We start from the raw sequence: 15,794 nt of genomic DNA, 5'->3' as shown, positions 1-15,794 counted from the left end.
ATAATCCTGACACTTGACCTATAATTCTTTCCTACAGAATCTGGCATGTGGAAATATGAAACAGTCCACAAAGTACAAGAGGGAATACCATTTTACAAATGGTAGGTGGATCACATCCAGGGTGTTAGCGCTAAGCCAACTGAGGGCAACTACTGACTTCACCTATCTGTATGACTCCCAGCCAGCTCTATCTGGAGTTAGCCTAGCATTAATTGGAGTGGCAGGCCAGAGGAAGGGGCAAGTCTTTTTCAATTTTGGTCACAATAATGTCATTGGGCATTGCCTAGAGAGGATACTCTGTGGAGCTCTGGGTAAATCACAGCTAGTTTTCTCCCATTCCCAATATCAAGCAACCCATGTAATATCAGGCCATAAATGAAACAACCCGTCCGCTTCATCAAAATAAAACTTCTCATTCCCCATCCTATTTCTAACCTCAGAACTGGTAACAGAGCAGGGTGCCGTGTGAAACATCTGAACAAGTCCCTAAAGAAGGCTTATCTTCACTTTCCCATTTTTACCATTCTACAGGCATATTGTGCACTTACATATAGATGTTGGAGTTGGAAAAAAACTACCATTATTATTTGATCTGACAAGTGCTCCCAGGCCTTCTTCCACGATAGTGCTGATATTAATACTAGCTTTAAGGAAGAATGAAACTCATTTGCATCCCTCTGCCTGGAAAATTATCCTGATCAAACAGAGACTGACATGATTGGAGTATCTTGGATTCATGACAAACACAGATATATGGTGCCAGGCACCTCAATCATAGGCCGTGCTAAGGATGAATCCTATTAGGTATAAGGTGTCATCTCAGAAGAATGTCAACAGAAGATAAAGATGGCCATAAGGGAAAATGAGGGGGCTCAGAAACAAACTGACTACTTAGTGCAGCCTGTTGGGAATGCTGAACTCCTGTGCATCAGTGAACCAGAGTTACATGAGACATGTTGGTCATCCAGTGCTTAGCCAATGCCATTTTTCAGCAGAAGTGTTCTGAATACCTCACTGACCAGCAAAAGAAGGATATATAAAAATAAAATTCATCTTATTTGGAATGTCCATATTTAAAAGATGATCCTGCTTCCAACTCTGGACCTTAGCATGATGAACAGGAAAATTTATCTGAACATTTTCTTTCTTCCAGTCAGAAGGTCCACAGATCTGGGCCACCCTACACATAAACAGATCACTGATAACAGAGATGAAAATTGACATCCAAAAATTCATGTTTATTTTGTTAAGGAAAATTATCTCAATACTCAGAAGTAAGAGAAATTATTGTGCTTTTTCTTCTTAACACAACCTGTAATTTAGGAAGTAAAATTGAAGTATCCTGGCTGAGGAAGCTGTCTCATCTGAAGGAAGCTTCAGGGGGCTGGCCAGTCCTCTCTTGACGGGGACTGGCAAATCTGGTTCTTCCCTCAAGCTACAAGCAGCCTGAAGTACCCATTGTAACTGGTCTGTGGATCTTAATAGTTGAAAAAAGGAAACTGTCAGGTAAACACAGATTTTCCTGTTTGGGGCTGAGTGGTGTAATTCGTAATGAGATTAAATAAGGTGTTTATCAGATTCAGAAACAAAACAATTTCTTTCATAGTGCAGGTTTTGAATTCTTAACTGGATCAGTTACTGCTTTCAATTATTAAAATTATATCACCATTTTTAATGTGATCTCAAACTCTGCTTTGGATAAATTGCATCAGTAAGGTCATGCATTCAGTTGATTTAAAAAAAAATAATCCTGATATAGTTTTCAAATCTCTTAATACGGTAAAAGTGGAGTGGATTGATACCAGCTTTATTTTCCAGTGTGGAATTACTTGAGTCTAAGGCCACGTCTACACTATGCGATAATATCGAATTAGCTAAAATTGGTTTCATAAAACTGATATTATAAATTCGATTTCACGCGGCCACACTAGGCACAATAATTCGGCGTTGTGCGTCCATGGTCCGAGGCTAGCATCGATTTCTGAAGCATTGCATTGTGGGTAGCTATTCCATAGCTATCCCATAGTTCCCGCAGTCTCCCCCGCCCCTTGGAATTCTGGGTTGTCCACCTGGATATTCTGGGTTGATATCATTATTTGTTTGGGGTTGTTTCTTGGTATAATGTCCATCAGTCATCTCCTTCCTGCCGGGATTTACAGTCATTGCTGTACAATCCTTTCGCGGCGCGATTTTTCCCTGGATTTGGCACCTGGCAAGGACGCCATAACACAGCAAACGCATAGTAGCCCCGTTGTCAGCTTCTGTTTTTTTTTTCCGGCTACCCGTATGTGGACTAAGGATAGCCGTGAGACAGAGAGAGGCAAATACTCCAGGCGCTAAGCACACAGCAGCTAATCACTTGCTTTTGCAATGAATAGCAAGAGATGGTACACAGTCGTTCTGTAACCGTCCTATCTGCCGGAGTAAAACTGGCAATGAGATGGCGGTATACTCTCCCCTACTGTACTGGTCCGCTGCTATCCGATGAAGTGCCGCTCTGGCTGAAGATCGGCCAGGAGCGTCAACGCAAAAGCAAAATTGGGGATTGACTCATTGGACTGAGTCAATTCCTCCCTTTATGGGTTCTAAAAATAGAGTCAGTCCTGACTAGAATAAGGGGCAAGTGTAAGGAGGACCAGTGTATCAAGAGCAACAGCTGCTCCGTGTCAGCATTCACAGGGGTGCCCCACTGCAACAACCCCACCGTTGCATCCCTCTTCCCCCAACATTCCTGCCTACCGTGGCAAGTGTCCCCCCCCATTTGTGTCATGGAAGTTATGAAAGAAATGCAAGGAATAAGAAACAGGAGACTTTGTTAGTGAGAATAAAATGAGGGGGAGGCAGCTCTCCGGGGCTATTGACAGTCCAGGCAGGACAAAAAGCGGTGCGAGGGAGAGGACCCAGCAATGCTGCTGCTATGACAGTCCAGGCAGTACAGAATCTTTTCTTTAACACAGGAAAGGAGGGGGCTGATTGAAGCTAGCCCCCAGTTGCTGCAAAATACCATTCTAATGGTAACTGGAGTCATTCCCTTTACCCAGCGCCCCCGCCACCTGGACACCCGGTGATATCATTACGGATAAAGGGAGAGAGAGCCGGATAAGACTTTCACTGCTGCATGCATTGGTACGACAGTACACAGGGTAGGTAGTTTATTCCTTTACAGGGGGAAGAGGGAATGAGAGCCTGAACCAGGCACTTTGACCTCAGTGGAGCTAGACAATGCAATACTTGTGCTGTAGTGGGATAGCTGGAGTCCTCAGTACCCCCTTACCTCCATGGTTGATTCTTGGATCACACTTGTCACATGCCAGGAGTTAGCCTGGAGATTTTTCAAACGCTTTGGCATTTCATCTTCTGTAACGGACTCTGATACAACAGATTTGTCTCCCCCTAAAAGCGATCAGATCCAGTATCTCCCCAGGCATTGGCTGGGAGCTCTTTTTGGGATTTGGACTGCATCACACCCGTGCTGATCAGAAGCTCCAGCTGGGGCAAACCAGAAAATGTAATTCAAAAGTTTGTGGGCATTTCCTGTTTAACCGCCCGCATGCATCCAGTCAGATGCGTCCAAGAGCGGTCAGTGGGCACGTGGAACTGCCCACCCAGAGGCCAATAACGTCGATTTCCATCCACACTAACCCTAATCCGATATGTTTATATCGATTTTAGCGCTACTCTTCTCGTCTGGGAGGAGTACAGAAATTGATATAAAGTGCTCTTTATATTGATATAAAGAGCGTTGTAGTGTGGACGGGTACAGCGTTAAATCGATTTAAACGCATAGTGTAGACCAGGCCTTACAATGATGCAAAAGCTTAAGATTTGGGAGAATGGAAAGTCTTTATTATACTAAGCCACTGATTTTTTTTAAATATATAAAAAAGGAAATAGATGAGTGAGTATTTATGATGCTATTAGTAATTCATTATTTCCAGGCAGAAAATTAACATAAAACTCGCATTCTCTCACATGAAGAGTTTTAAGTCTAAAAGCCAGCCCAAGGATATGGAAAAGGAATACAAATGGCAGGTAAAGTGGAGATTTGCCGCATCTTGATGATTATAGTATGTTGGTATAATGTTTTTATAATTAGTTTTACTGCCTGTGCTGCTTGTTGTTTACTAAACAATATATGAACAAAGCTTGAGAAAAGACACAAAATGAAGTTGTCCTCAACTAAAGCTATTATTGTTTCAATAAATATCTATTTTATAGCAAAACTATGTTTTTGTATCAGTGCAGGTTTGAACTTTCCATTTTAAAATTGCTGGTTGCAGATTTTATACTTTGGGTGTTTCTTACCCGCAGCTGATCCAAACACAGAGGTTAAATACTTTTTTCAACCTGAATATAATTTAACTTTAGTGTAAATACAATACAATTCAATTCAATTCTACTAACCAGAATTAGAACACAATTTGAAATGATTTTTGCTATAACCTATAAATAAAAATTCTTCACTGAAAAATTAGGGACATCTTTTTAAAAGAAAAGGTTTGTGATTGCTGACAAAGTACAAAAATAGTTACCTAGCCTGCTTTGTTATTTATCATTCTTACTTAATACTTAACTTCCCATTCTCTTGACTTGAGGATTCAATTTTGTTTTAATTCCTTCTAAAGAGAAAACACTAGCAGTCTTAAGAGCAAAAGAACATCAAGGAAATCAAGTTTTGGCATTGGAAGAATTCAAATGATCAAATAATATCAAGTATTTGAAATGCAACACTAACAAAGAGAACATATTACGGCCAAGACCTAAGCAGAAAAGTAAGGTTATTTGGCATCGGACATTGTCATACTCCTAATTGTAGGTTTTATAGCACATGTTATGGTAACACTGGGAGAGTAAGAAACCAAACCCCCTCCAAATTTGTTTGTCAGCCTTCCCATCAGAAACATTCACAAAGTCAGAAGAGTCCCTAACAAAGCATTGCCTTTTAAAGTTATAAATAGAGCCCCAGCAGGTTCCCCTGGAAGAACTATTTGTTATAGTAGAGTGTACTGAACTTCCATCCACTCAGTTTCACTACTGCAGCTGTCTCCTCTTGTCAGTTCTGAGCTTCAACCAGCTCCAGCCAGGCAGGTCAGTAAATTCTACAAACCCCAGTCATCTCTAAGAATAAACCTTTCAAAACAGCAGCCTGTGTCAACCTGAATCATTCTGGGATCTGGTTTGGGAAAATGACCCAGCTAATGACTTCATGTTAATGGTCTATATAAGTCCAGAGAAAACCAGGCTGCTGCAGAGTGCACTCGGAGCTGATCCAAGGGAAAAACTGCCTATAAGAGCACTAATATTGGGTGAGCACCCCAGCTATGTCACAGGTATGGAACAATATTAAGTTGGCTGGTGTGTTGCGCCACATCTGACAAATATTGCACTGTTTAATGATTCTTCTGGTTAAGTAGTTTGACAGTTTATGCTTTGTTAAACCTTGTGTTAATGAAAATTTTCTCAAATCATTGACTTTGCTAGTGACCAAAAAGTAACTTCTCCTATACTGGAATGACTGCAAATTAACACAAGAATGTAAACTATACTTTTTAGCTTTAACCACATTTGTTGAAAAGGAAAGATTTTTTTTCCATCTAGATTGTGCAGATATAGTGATAGATTTAAATGTAAAGGTGATTCCTGTTATACTTTTAGGTTAATCCCAAAGGCTATGGAATGTGTAAATGTTCGATTTAAGTTTATAGGTTTAATTTTTTTGTTTCTTGCTCTATCTCCTTGAGGAGGAGATTTCCTTGAAGTGTACTGTTCCCTATGTAAAATGAGGTTTCATTATAACAAAATACAGAAAAGCAATGAGTATGAGGGACTACAAATTCTAGACATAAAGATAAAATAGATGTTTAAGACCCAAAGTACTCACTTAACTTCAAATGTACCATGTAACCAATAGGTTAAAATTGTTCTCCGACTCTGCATTTTAAAGTATGTCTAAGAGTGGCTCAATTTCAAGATTGCTCTGAATGTATAAAGAACCCAAAGAATGTATACTTGCATATAGTTTTCCTAATGGACAGTGTTTTATGACAGAGCTGAGATGGTAAGAAAGCTTTATAGGAGCAACACTGCAAGGCTAGAGAAAAGAATCCTAAGAAGCCTTAGGAAAGAATTCACTTCTGCTTATTCTCTTTATTCCAAGTGAAACAGACTTGAAGGCAATGTTGCAGATCTTGTAAACTAACACTTTGTGCTATTGACCACTGGAGATAAACCAAGGCTGGATTGTTTTGCCTACTAAGAATAGTTTCTGGCTTAGATCCTGTCACTTGTGACTGGCAAGCAACTGAAAATAGTTCTACTTTTTGCCAGTCACAATAATACCCAGAGTGCCAGCAGGCCTGAAGCTTCTTTTCTTAGGCTGTCTTCACTGCCACATGGTAAAAACTACAAGTGCCTTCCTACACTAGGGTTTTATGGTGGGATAGCTAATGCATATTCATTACTCTGCTGTCAACACACACTATTTTTTGGCAGTAAAGACAAAGCCTTAGAGTTAGTGATTTCTGCCATGGTAAGTTAGGAAATCCTGATGCCTGGCACTTAAGATTTAAGAAGGGATTCCACAGGTGTCATGCTCACTCTGTTCATGAAACCAGTTTTCGCCTGTTCTGGTTTAGAACCTGCACCCACACTAAAAGGCCTGTGTATTACTCTCTTCATTGTCCAGTTGTGGGGCTGTGAGGCATATAAATAATTTACACTGCATGACAAATACCAATACAGACATACACATAAAACCTGTGCCTATAGTAGATACTTAGCCTATCTCTTGAATAATCAGTTAATAAATGGCACTAACCACTTGCTGAGAAACGCTGTTAAAAGGATTTCTTCTTTTAGGTTTTATGCCTTTTGCTTTCATTGGCTGGCTATAAGACACTTTCCCCAGAGGCTTTGAGGACATTTTGGTTCCCACAGTAAATTTCAGTGACATTAAATGCAAGCTATGCTGAGGCATTCTTCTGTGTTTGTAGCCAAGAGAGAACATGCAAGAGTCTCCAGTACAACCAACTTTCCCACTGCCAAAAGTCATGAGGGTGGATGCTACTTGAAACAGACTATTGAAATCATTCTCACGCTTGGGGTCAAGAGAATCCATTCCCCTGAATTACATGGTCTCTCTTTTTTGTCCCCAATCTCTAGAAATTCATCCATTGTCCCCCTTCCAAGAAGATAAGTTCTCTGTAGTCAGTCAGCAATGACTAACTAAAGTTAAAATAAGGAAAGAGGATCTAGCTACAGTCTGTTAGGCTTTTGGTGGCCAAATAATACACAACTACCCTTAAATCAAACACTTTGGCTATTGTTTTTAGTTCTTCAGGTGCTTCTCTTGTGAGGATGGGGTTGGACTAATCGAATTGCATGCCTGTATGTTAGTTACCACTGTGCACTCCATGCCAGAAGGGAGTGGTGGCATCATGTTTGTTATCCTTGAAATAGCACCCTGAATGCAAGACTTTCAGGAATGATGTGTATGACTGACTGACACTGACCAATGTTGTGTCATTCCTACAACTTCCTCTTTTGACGGTGATGCATTCAGCTATTACCATGCTCATTGGCTGGAAGAAGTCTAGGTAGACAAATCAGAACTGTACAACATACAGTACTTGCAAAAATATGGTAAATGGCAACCCTCAGTTACTCCCGTTTCTGCTGTAGGACTTGAGATTTTATTCATCATTTATTTATTCACTCCAGATTATGAATTAAGACACTTAAATATGTTCAGAATCTGTAACCAATACCACTGATTGCTTGGTTTGCACTACTAAATTATACAAACGTTCTGGTCAGGCAAAAGAAGAGATTAGATGGGAAAAAAAAGATCTTTTAGTTACCAAAAGACTAATAATTTTATGGACAAATATTTAATCTGGATCAATGAAGGCCAACCAGAAATTTTCTCCAAAATATTATTGATTCACAAGTTAGTAGAAAGATGCATAAAACAAATTCTAGAGAAATAAATAATGAACACTTAGAAAGTTTAGACTCAGGGTATGTCTTCACTGTGGAGTTATCTCAAACTCTTACTTTGGTGCTGCCCCTAATCTCCACACGCAGAAACCTCTGACCCATGTTTTAGTGGTGCTTTCAACCCAGAGTAGGTGCCCCATCTTGGGCTGCAAGTCAAAGCCCTAGTGAGGCTTTTCCTTGGGTTGATAAGCTACCCACTTTACAGTGAAGACGCAGGCTAAGGGCATGTCTACACTTACCTCCGGAGCAATCAGTCCAGCAGGGGTTGATTTATCGTGTCTAGTAAAGACGTGATAAGTCAACTGCTGAGCACTCTCCTGTCAACTCTGGTACACCACCAGAGCGAGAGGTGCAGGTGGAGTCGATGGGGGAGCATCAACAGTCGACCTTCAACAGTGAAGACACCGTGGTAAGTAGATCTAAGTATGTTGACTTCAGCTGTGTTATTCATGTAGCTGAAGTTGTGTAACTTAGATCAATTATTCCCCCATGTAGACCAGGGCTAAATCACTGGAGTGCTTGGTAGTCTTCCAATATCTTACCACAATTCCCCCCATGTGCCCAGGAGGACAGAAAAGTTATCCCAGAATTTACTGGGAAAGAATCATAGAGCAGCCCAGTTTACTGCAGTGTTAAGAGCCATGTGAGATGACCCTGTGTCATAACTATAAAGGGAAGGGAACAGCCCTCCTGTGTACAATACTATAAAATCCCTCATGGCCAGACACACCAAAATCCTTTTACCTGTAAAGAGTTAAGAAGCTCAGGTAACCTGGCTGACACCTGACCCAAAGGACCAATAAGGGGACAAGATACTTTCAAATCTTGGTGGGGGGAAGGCTTTTGTTTGTGCTCTTTGTTTTTGGGGGTGGTTCACTCTTGGGATTAAGAGGGACAGGACATCAATCCATGTTCTCCAAATCTTTCTGAACAAGTCTCTCATATTTCAAACTTGTAAGTAACAGCCAGGGAAGGCATGTTAGTCTTATCTTTGTTTTCTCAACTTGTAAATGTTCCTTTTTGCTAAGAGGATTTACCTTTGCTGTAACTTTGAACCTAAGGCTAGAGGGGCTATATGAATCTGATTACCCTGTAAAGTTGTTTCCCATCCTGATTTTGCAGAGATGATTTTTACCTTTCTTTAATTAAAAGCCTTCTTTTTAAGAACCTGTTTGATTTTTCCTTGTTTTAAGATCCAATCCCCTTGGATCTGGACTCACCAGGAACTGGTGGGGAGAAGAAGGAGGGATGGTTAAATTCTTCTTGTGGTAAGATCCAAGGGATTGGATCGGTGTTCACCAGGAACTTGGTGAAGAAGTCTCTCAAGACTATCCAGGGAAGGGAGTTAGTATTTGGCAGTGGTGGCAGCAAAACCAGATCTAAGCTGGTAGTTAAGCTTAGAGGTGTTCATGCAGGTCCCAACATCTGTACCCTAAAGTTCGGAGTGGGGAAGGAATCTTGACACCCTGGAAGTCCTAGCAACACACCTGGGTAAGTGTAGCATCAGTGTAACGACACTAACTCAGTTTACAGGATGGCTGCTCACATCTGTTCTAGACTAAATTGGGTGCTCAGACCCAGGTGCTGATCACCTGAGTTAACTCTGCAGTGAAATGTCTGATGCCTACGTCAGATTTTACCACAATGGTTTGAACCATTCCAACTTTGTCAGTTGGTATGCTGACACTCCTGGGCATCTTTCCCTCAGCATAATAGTTCAATGGACATGTCTTCATATTTGTAAGTCGAGATCTAGATTCCTCTCTTTCTCCTCTTTTTTACTTTCCAAACCTAGACTCAGGTTCCTTAACTACCAGTTTGGTCTTTAGGCACAAGGCAAAGTTTGGTAGATATGATGATAAACCACTTCCACTCCGTCTTTCAAAAGTTATGTCATCTCAAGATAATCATAACATAACAATGGTTCTCGGGTTACTAGGGCAAGTGTTTTCAACATCTAGTTCAGGAAGATGAATGTTTTGGTAGCATATTTTTTTTTCTTCTTTGCCATCTGTGTGCAATGTAGCTGCCTACTGTTATCTGTATGTGCTGTACAAGGACGCTGATCATTTGTGTGTACAATATAGCATAGGTATAGATGGAATATAGATTATGTGTTAGATAACAGTTCTATATGTTTCATCTTTGTCTCCTATGTGTTCTGTAACTTGAAATACTGACATCTCCCCATCTGTCAATATTTTTAGGCAGCCCCCGTGAAAAAGAAGCGTCCTCCAGTGAAGGAGGAAGATCTCAAAGGGGCTAGAGGAAAGCTGTCCACAAACCAGCAGATTAAATCCAAAACCTACCAAGTCATGAAGCAATGTGGTAAATCTCTTATCTGTTTACAATACTACAAATGCTAAAGCAATTTTCAAAGTAAAACTTGAATTTAACTGATAATCTCAGCTGAAGTGCAAGCTCTCTAAAGAATAGCCAACTAGTTTCATTCAGGCAACCTCCATTTGTGTACAACAGAAAGAAATTTTTCTAATAATAAATGGAGCTTATTCATGTTTCCAAGGAGTACAGTATATGCATTAAGGCACATAAATGTAAAACTGGCAGAACCCTCTGTTGAAATGCAGGCATGATAATGCTCATATATTTTGCCCTGGTTGTGTAGATCTCCTGAGAGGAAGGGCAGGAATTGGTCTGCTTCCCACCCTTCTTCCACTTATTAGGTTTTCACTAGCTGGAGCTCATAAGGTGAAAGGCTCTGCAGCAAAGTGAGCCTCTGTCTCCAGACTATACTAATTGAGCATTACAGGCTGTGCAGTACTGCCATGGATTTGACTTCTGGAATATGGGCTAAACCACGTTCTTACTCCCTAATTAATGTCAATGTGTCTTCTTTCAATAATCAGTGAATTTAAAAATGAGTCAGGACTAGAGCATTTGATCCTATGTTGGGAGATGCCTGGGATGTCAGGGGAATATATATTAGCTGTGCTTGGACTACAGGACATAAACAGAGAGAAAGGAGAGAAATTTCTTATTGAAATCTCTCACCTGGTGCTCATGGTTTGTCATGAGGAAAGATGGGGTTTAAATTTGAAACACCATACTCTGAATTTAAAAATCTGTTTTGAAAGCTTCAAATGTAGCTGCAGGGTTTCTTTCCTCAGAGGAATAAGTTAAAGATACTGGCCAAGAGATTTGACAATTGGACTAAACTGCCTTTGAGAGTCTACAACATTATTCAGAACAATAGTACTATTGTATAGTGCTGAGCAATGCAACTGTGTGTGCTGCAGACCCACACATTTTGTACCACTGAGTACTCTTGACAAACCCTGAATTTCCATGCATTTGAATGGAGTGATGTATTTCATCACAGAAAAAGTCCATGTTCCAGCAGCACAGCTATTATTGGCATAAATCTTTTTCACTGATCGACTCCTTTTGTTCATTTTCAAGAACAAGAGGGCTCTGTGGCACCTTCCATATTCAGTCAAGATCGGACAGGAGGTGAAACAGCCTTTGAGAAGCCTAAAGGAGAGCCACCGAAGAGCATCTTTGGCTGATAACCAAGTTTAACCTGTGTGACAAAGATTCCTAACGTAACACTTAATCCCAAATTGCTGTCGCTTATACTAAACTTATTGCTGCACTAGTAAATCAACTTAATTCTTTCAAATTAGTCATTAATTAAGAGGACTCATTTTGTAGGCTACAACTTCCTTTTCAGGGGCAGCTCCAGGCCCCAGCACGCCAAGCGCGTGCTTTGGGCAGCATGCTGCAGGGGGCACTCTGCCTGCGCCATGGGGGTGGCAGGCAGGCAGCCTTCAGAGGCTTGCCTGCGGAGGATCCGCTGGTCCCACGGCTTCTGGACCTCCCGCAGGCATGGCTGCGGAAGGTCCGCTGAAGCCGTGGGACCAGCGGACCTCCCTCAGGCAAGCCGCTGAACACAGCCTGCCTACCATGCTTAGAAATGCCTAGAGCCGCCCCTGTTCCTTTTATAAGTTTAAGTATTTTCTTTCTTTATTGTACATGCTGTAATGCTTTCAATAAGAACCTAGTCACTGGACACAGGCTGGCATAGTAATGACCAATTTCTACTTAAATGACGTATGTGGTTTTTTTTAAGACTTATGTTCCAGAGCTGTGATCTAGTTAAATTTTCGATATTAAGTGCAAAACAAATAAAATAAAGGAGTGTATGGATTTGATTTCAATACAATTCCTTCTAACTGTAAATGTTTTTATACTATTGCTATTTTCACAGTTGACCATGTAATTTTGCAAAAACGTGATAAAAGACTTCATTGTTATCTGTAGTTTTTTCCTGGTATTTTCCTGTACTTCTGCTTGCCACACTGTACTTCAGGATTATGGTGAGTAGGATGGGTTATTTACTGCTAACAAGTAAGATGAAACCATGTCAAATTGAATACTACACATCCACAGCTCTAGACAGCTTTGTGCAGAGCATCAGGGTCAATTTGTACAGAGCTGAATCAAATTGAAAGGATTGGATGGGGATGCAAGAGAGGGAAGGATCATTCAGTGGTTGAAGTGCGAGCATAGAACCCTAGACATCCAGGTTAAATTCTTTGCTCTGCCACCAACTTCCTATGTAACCTTGAGAAAGTCACATACTCTGCCTGTGGTTCCGTTCACTCCCATTTGTAAAATAGGCATAATAGCACTGCCCTACTTCACTGGGTGGGATGAGGATAAATACATTAAAAGCTAGGAAGTGCTCATACACAACAGTGATGAGGGCTACACAGTACCTAAGCTAGAGGCTTTATGGATTTTAGAATTATTTAAAAACTATTGAGACAGTTGCATTAGGTTCCATCCAGCATTACAAAACAGTGCACTGAAAATGTGACTTACACCAACACGGCTGTCAAGCTGTGACATCTGAAAAGAAATTTTAAAAAGAATGAGTGCTAGTTTAACTCATATTGCAACACCTCTATAAATTGATCTAGAATAAGTCTCCTTCCCTATATGTGCAACTTGTCTGCACCAAACATCTTTCAGAATGGCACAGCTATTGCTAGTCAGATGCATTGTGACATGCACACAATGGACATTAGGTGTTCTCAAAGCAGATAAGCCACATTTAAAGTCAAAAGTTCTTATTCTAGGAATACTAGAATAATACATTACATGCTACTGTGCTATATCTTCAAATTCAGGGGAATTAATTTGGCTAAAATAAGAGTTTGACATAACTTTGAACCAAACCAAGTTTTTCTAATGCTGAGAATATTCAATACATTTTTTCTAGCCTTTATTTTTGACTTCTATAAAACTGAATTGGTTAGCTTTTGATTCCAGCCAGATTGAAGGAGCCAAAATGGCTTGAGGTTTTCCTCTGGGTATTTCCAGCCTGACTAGAATAAAAAAAAAAAAAAAAAAAAATCTGTCTAAGGAACTTGTTCATGCGAGGAGGTTTCCAGATCATTTAACCTTGTGAGATCCCCACGTTCTTTTTTCTAAAGAGGATTTTACTTCATCTTCTATGAAATATAAAACTTGCCTACTGAACTGTCCATTCTGATGACAAACACTGATGGGGGATTTTTATTACATGCATGGGCTTTTTTAAAGAGAATTTCTACAATTTCAAGTAGATGAATGAAGACATGGAGAGAACTGCTGACAGGGCATTATCTCAGAAAGCACCTTTCCTTAATTTTATGATTCAGGAACATTTTGTAAAGTTCATCTCCCCCCCCCTCAACATCTGAAAACTAGGTATAATTCTGAGGATACTTAGGGCAAGGCTACACTACAATGCTACCTCAGCACAGCTGCCCTGCTGTAGCGTGTCTGCTGAAGAGACACTATGCTGATGGGAAAGTGTCTCCTGCCAACATAGCACCTGGGTGGACAGTGCAAAACTTGTGTTGCTTGAGGTGGGAGTGGGCTTTTTCACACCCCTGAGCGACATAAGTTATATCGATTGTAAGCTATAGTGTTTTAAAAGAGGAGAACAGTGTTTGAATTTGCCTGCTTTCCTGTATGGGGATCATGAGAGATGGAATTGCTGCAGGTCACAACTCAAGTTATCCAGTTCTCTTCATTAATAATGTTAAGAAGCTGGTGAATTGTTAGGCTCTTTTCTTACTCTTTATAAAAACTAAACAAATACTTCCTGATGGATCCTGCAGAAAAGCCCAAGTTAGCTCTAACTAGAAAGTGGCCCAGATCCTACATATGATTTTAGAGAAACTTCCACGCACATGAACCTCTTAATCATTTTCTCTTTTTATCCTCTCATATAATATGAAACCAAGGAGTCACCAGGTGAAACGAAAGCAATTAACTGAAAACAAATGCAAGTTAATACTGTAGTACTTCATGTTGTTGACAGTCAACTTGTGCAATTCACTGCTCCACTCAGCCAAATTTTATAGTGGGATTTTAAAATAAAGAACTGGAATGGTTAACAATTAAGAATACTATTGCCAGCTAGAAATACCACTGAGTATGATAATTATACTTCCTGGTATACGACTGCCTGAAGGGTTTAAGAAGAAATTTCCACTCCCACATACAGTACAACTTTGTACAAATGGTTAGGTACATTTACAGGGAGTTTGATGCCTTTTTAAATTGAAGATAAAACCTATCAAATGGAAATTGTAGGGTTTTTTTGCTTTAGACGTTTTAAAACCATGGTAGAATCAGCATGCACTACACTTGTCTCGCCCTCAAAAAACCAAAGGACAAAGTGTTCCCTTTAACTTGGCACTGCATGGACATGGTGGTGGGCATGCTCTCCCCCTATGGCTATGCCAGTGAACTCTGCAACACACCACCTTTTCCAATGGTCCAAATTCTCCCTAGGAAATAGGGGAAACGATCAAACTTCTTGTCCTTTGTTTCCAGAGATAAGAAATGAAGCTGACTCGCTACTGAGCTCTGTCAAAACGTCTGGTAAAAATGACCATTCAATGGCAGTGTTTCAGTAGCAATACAGCTCTCTTACCCAAGCTGAGCATTCTAACCAATTAATTACCCGAACCACTCAACCTGGCCTTATAAAGAAATGGTACTACCATGGAATTACTGTGACGGAGACAGAGATAGTACAGTCCATATACACCTGATACTGCAAAATACCCCAGATCAGTTCTTTGGCTTTCTGTCTAGGGTACTAGATGCTCCTCTGTGGATCTGTTAGACACTGGAAAAGCAGATGAAAGGAGTACTGTGCGGTGGCACCCAGGTCATATCCAGTGATCATAAAGGAGGAACAAGCAATATGAGATAACCAGATGACTGCAAGCTAGTTGACAGGTGGCAATGGAGCAAGAAGCATTCCTAGAAAGCCAGATAACATACAGGAAATATAGGCACCAGGCAGATCTAGATGCCAACAAAGAAAGGGGGCATGGAAGAGACTTTGGAGTCTGCTTAGACTGCTGAGATTACAGAATGAGGCCAAAGTACATGCCATCCACTTCTGGCCACCTCTCTTAAGGACCACTTTTCTACCTGTGTACATGATAAATAACTTTAGCCAGTGTCTGGAAGGTGTGATGGGTTGGATGCTAATCAGCTGTTAAAATTATTTGTAAAACAGGTAAGCTGTAGCATGTGGCATACTACTGTAACAATTGGGTCAGGATTCTAGCTGAGTACTGTGCATTAGCATGAGGTGCTGTCACAAACCGATGGTTAAGGGTTAATGCCTCTTTTACCTGTAAAGGGTTAAAAAGTTCACCTAGCCTAGCTAACACCTGACCAGAGGAACCAATGGGGGAACAAGATGTTTCAAAAGGAAGGAGAGAAGTTTTTCCTTTGTTTAGAGTTTCAGTTTCAGCCGGAGT

The 15,794-nt window shown here is 40.6% G+C and overlaps 1 protein-coding gene across 2 annotated transcripts in view; it reads left to right on the top strand.

The window, feature by feature from the left end:
- The window catches only part of LOC116839690 (musculoskeletal embryonic nuclear protein 1-like), a 94,773-nt gene extending 83,001 nt beyond the window's left edge, over positions 1–11,772 (top strand). Inside the window, exons 1-3 of one of the 2 annotated variants that reach the window (XM_032805810.2) lie at positions 5,104–5,330; positions 10,206–10,326; positions 11,419–11,770. In XM_032805810.2, the coding sequence (XP_032661701.1) occupies positions 5,322–5,330; positions 10,206–10,326; positions 11,419–11,525 (237 nt within the window). In that variant the 5' untranslated portion in view covers positions 5,104–5,321 and the 3' untranslated portion in view covers positions 11,526–11,770. Of the gene's footprint in view, positions 1–5,103; positions 5,331–10,205; positions 10,327–11,418 lie in introns of those variants that run through there. The other variant, XM_032805811.2, reaches the window with a different exon arrangement.
- Positions 11,773–15,794: the final 4,022 nt, after the last annotated feature.

Source organism: Chelonoidis abingdonii, chromosome 16 (assembly GCF_003597395.2).
Source record: "Chelonoidis abingdonii isolate Lonesome George chromosome 16, CheloAbing_2.0, whole genome shotgun sequence".
Taxonomy (NCBI): domain Eukaryota; kingdom Metazoa; phylum Chordata; order Testudines; family Testudinidae; genus Chelonoidis; species Chelonoidis abingdonii.
The sequence above is the reverse complement of the archived record's forward strand: the minus strand, read 5'-3'. Positions and strand labels throughout refer to the sequence as shown.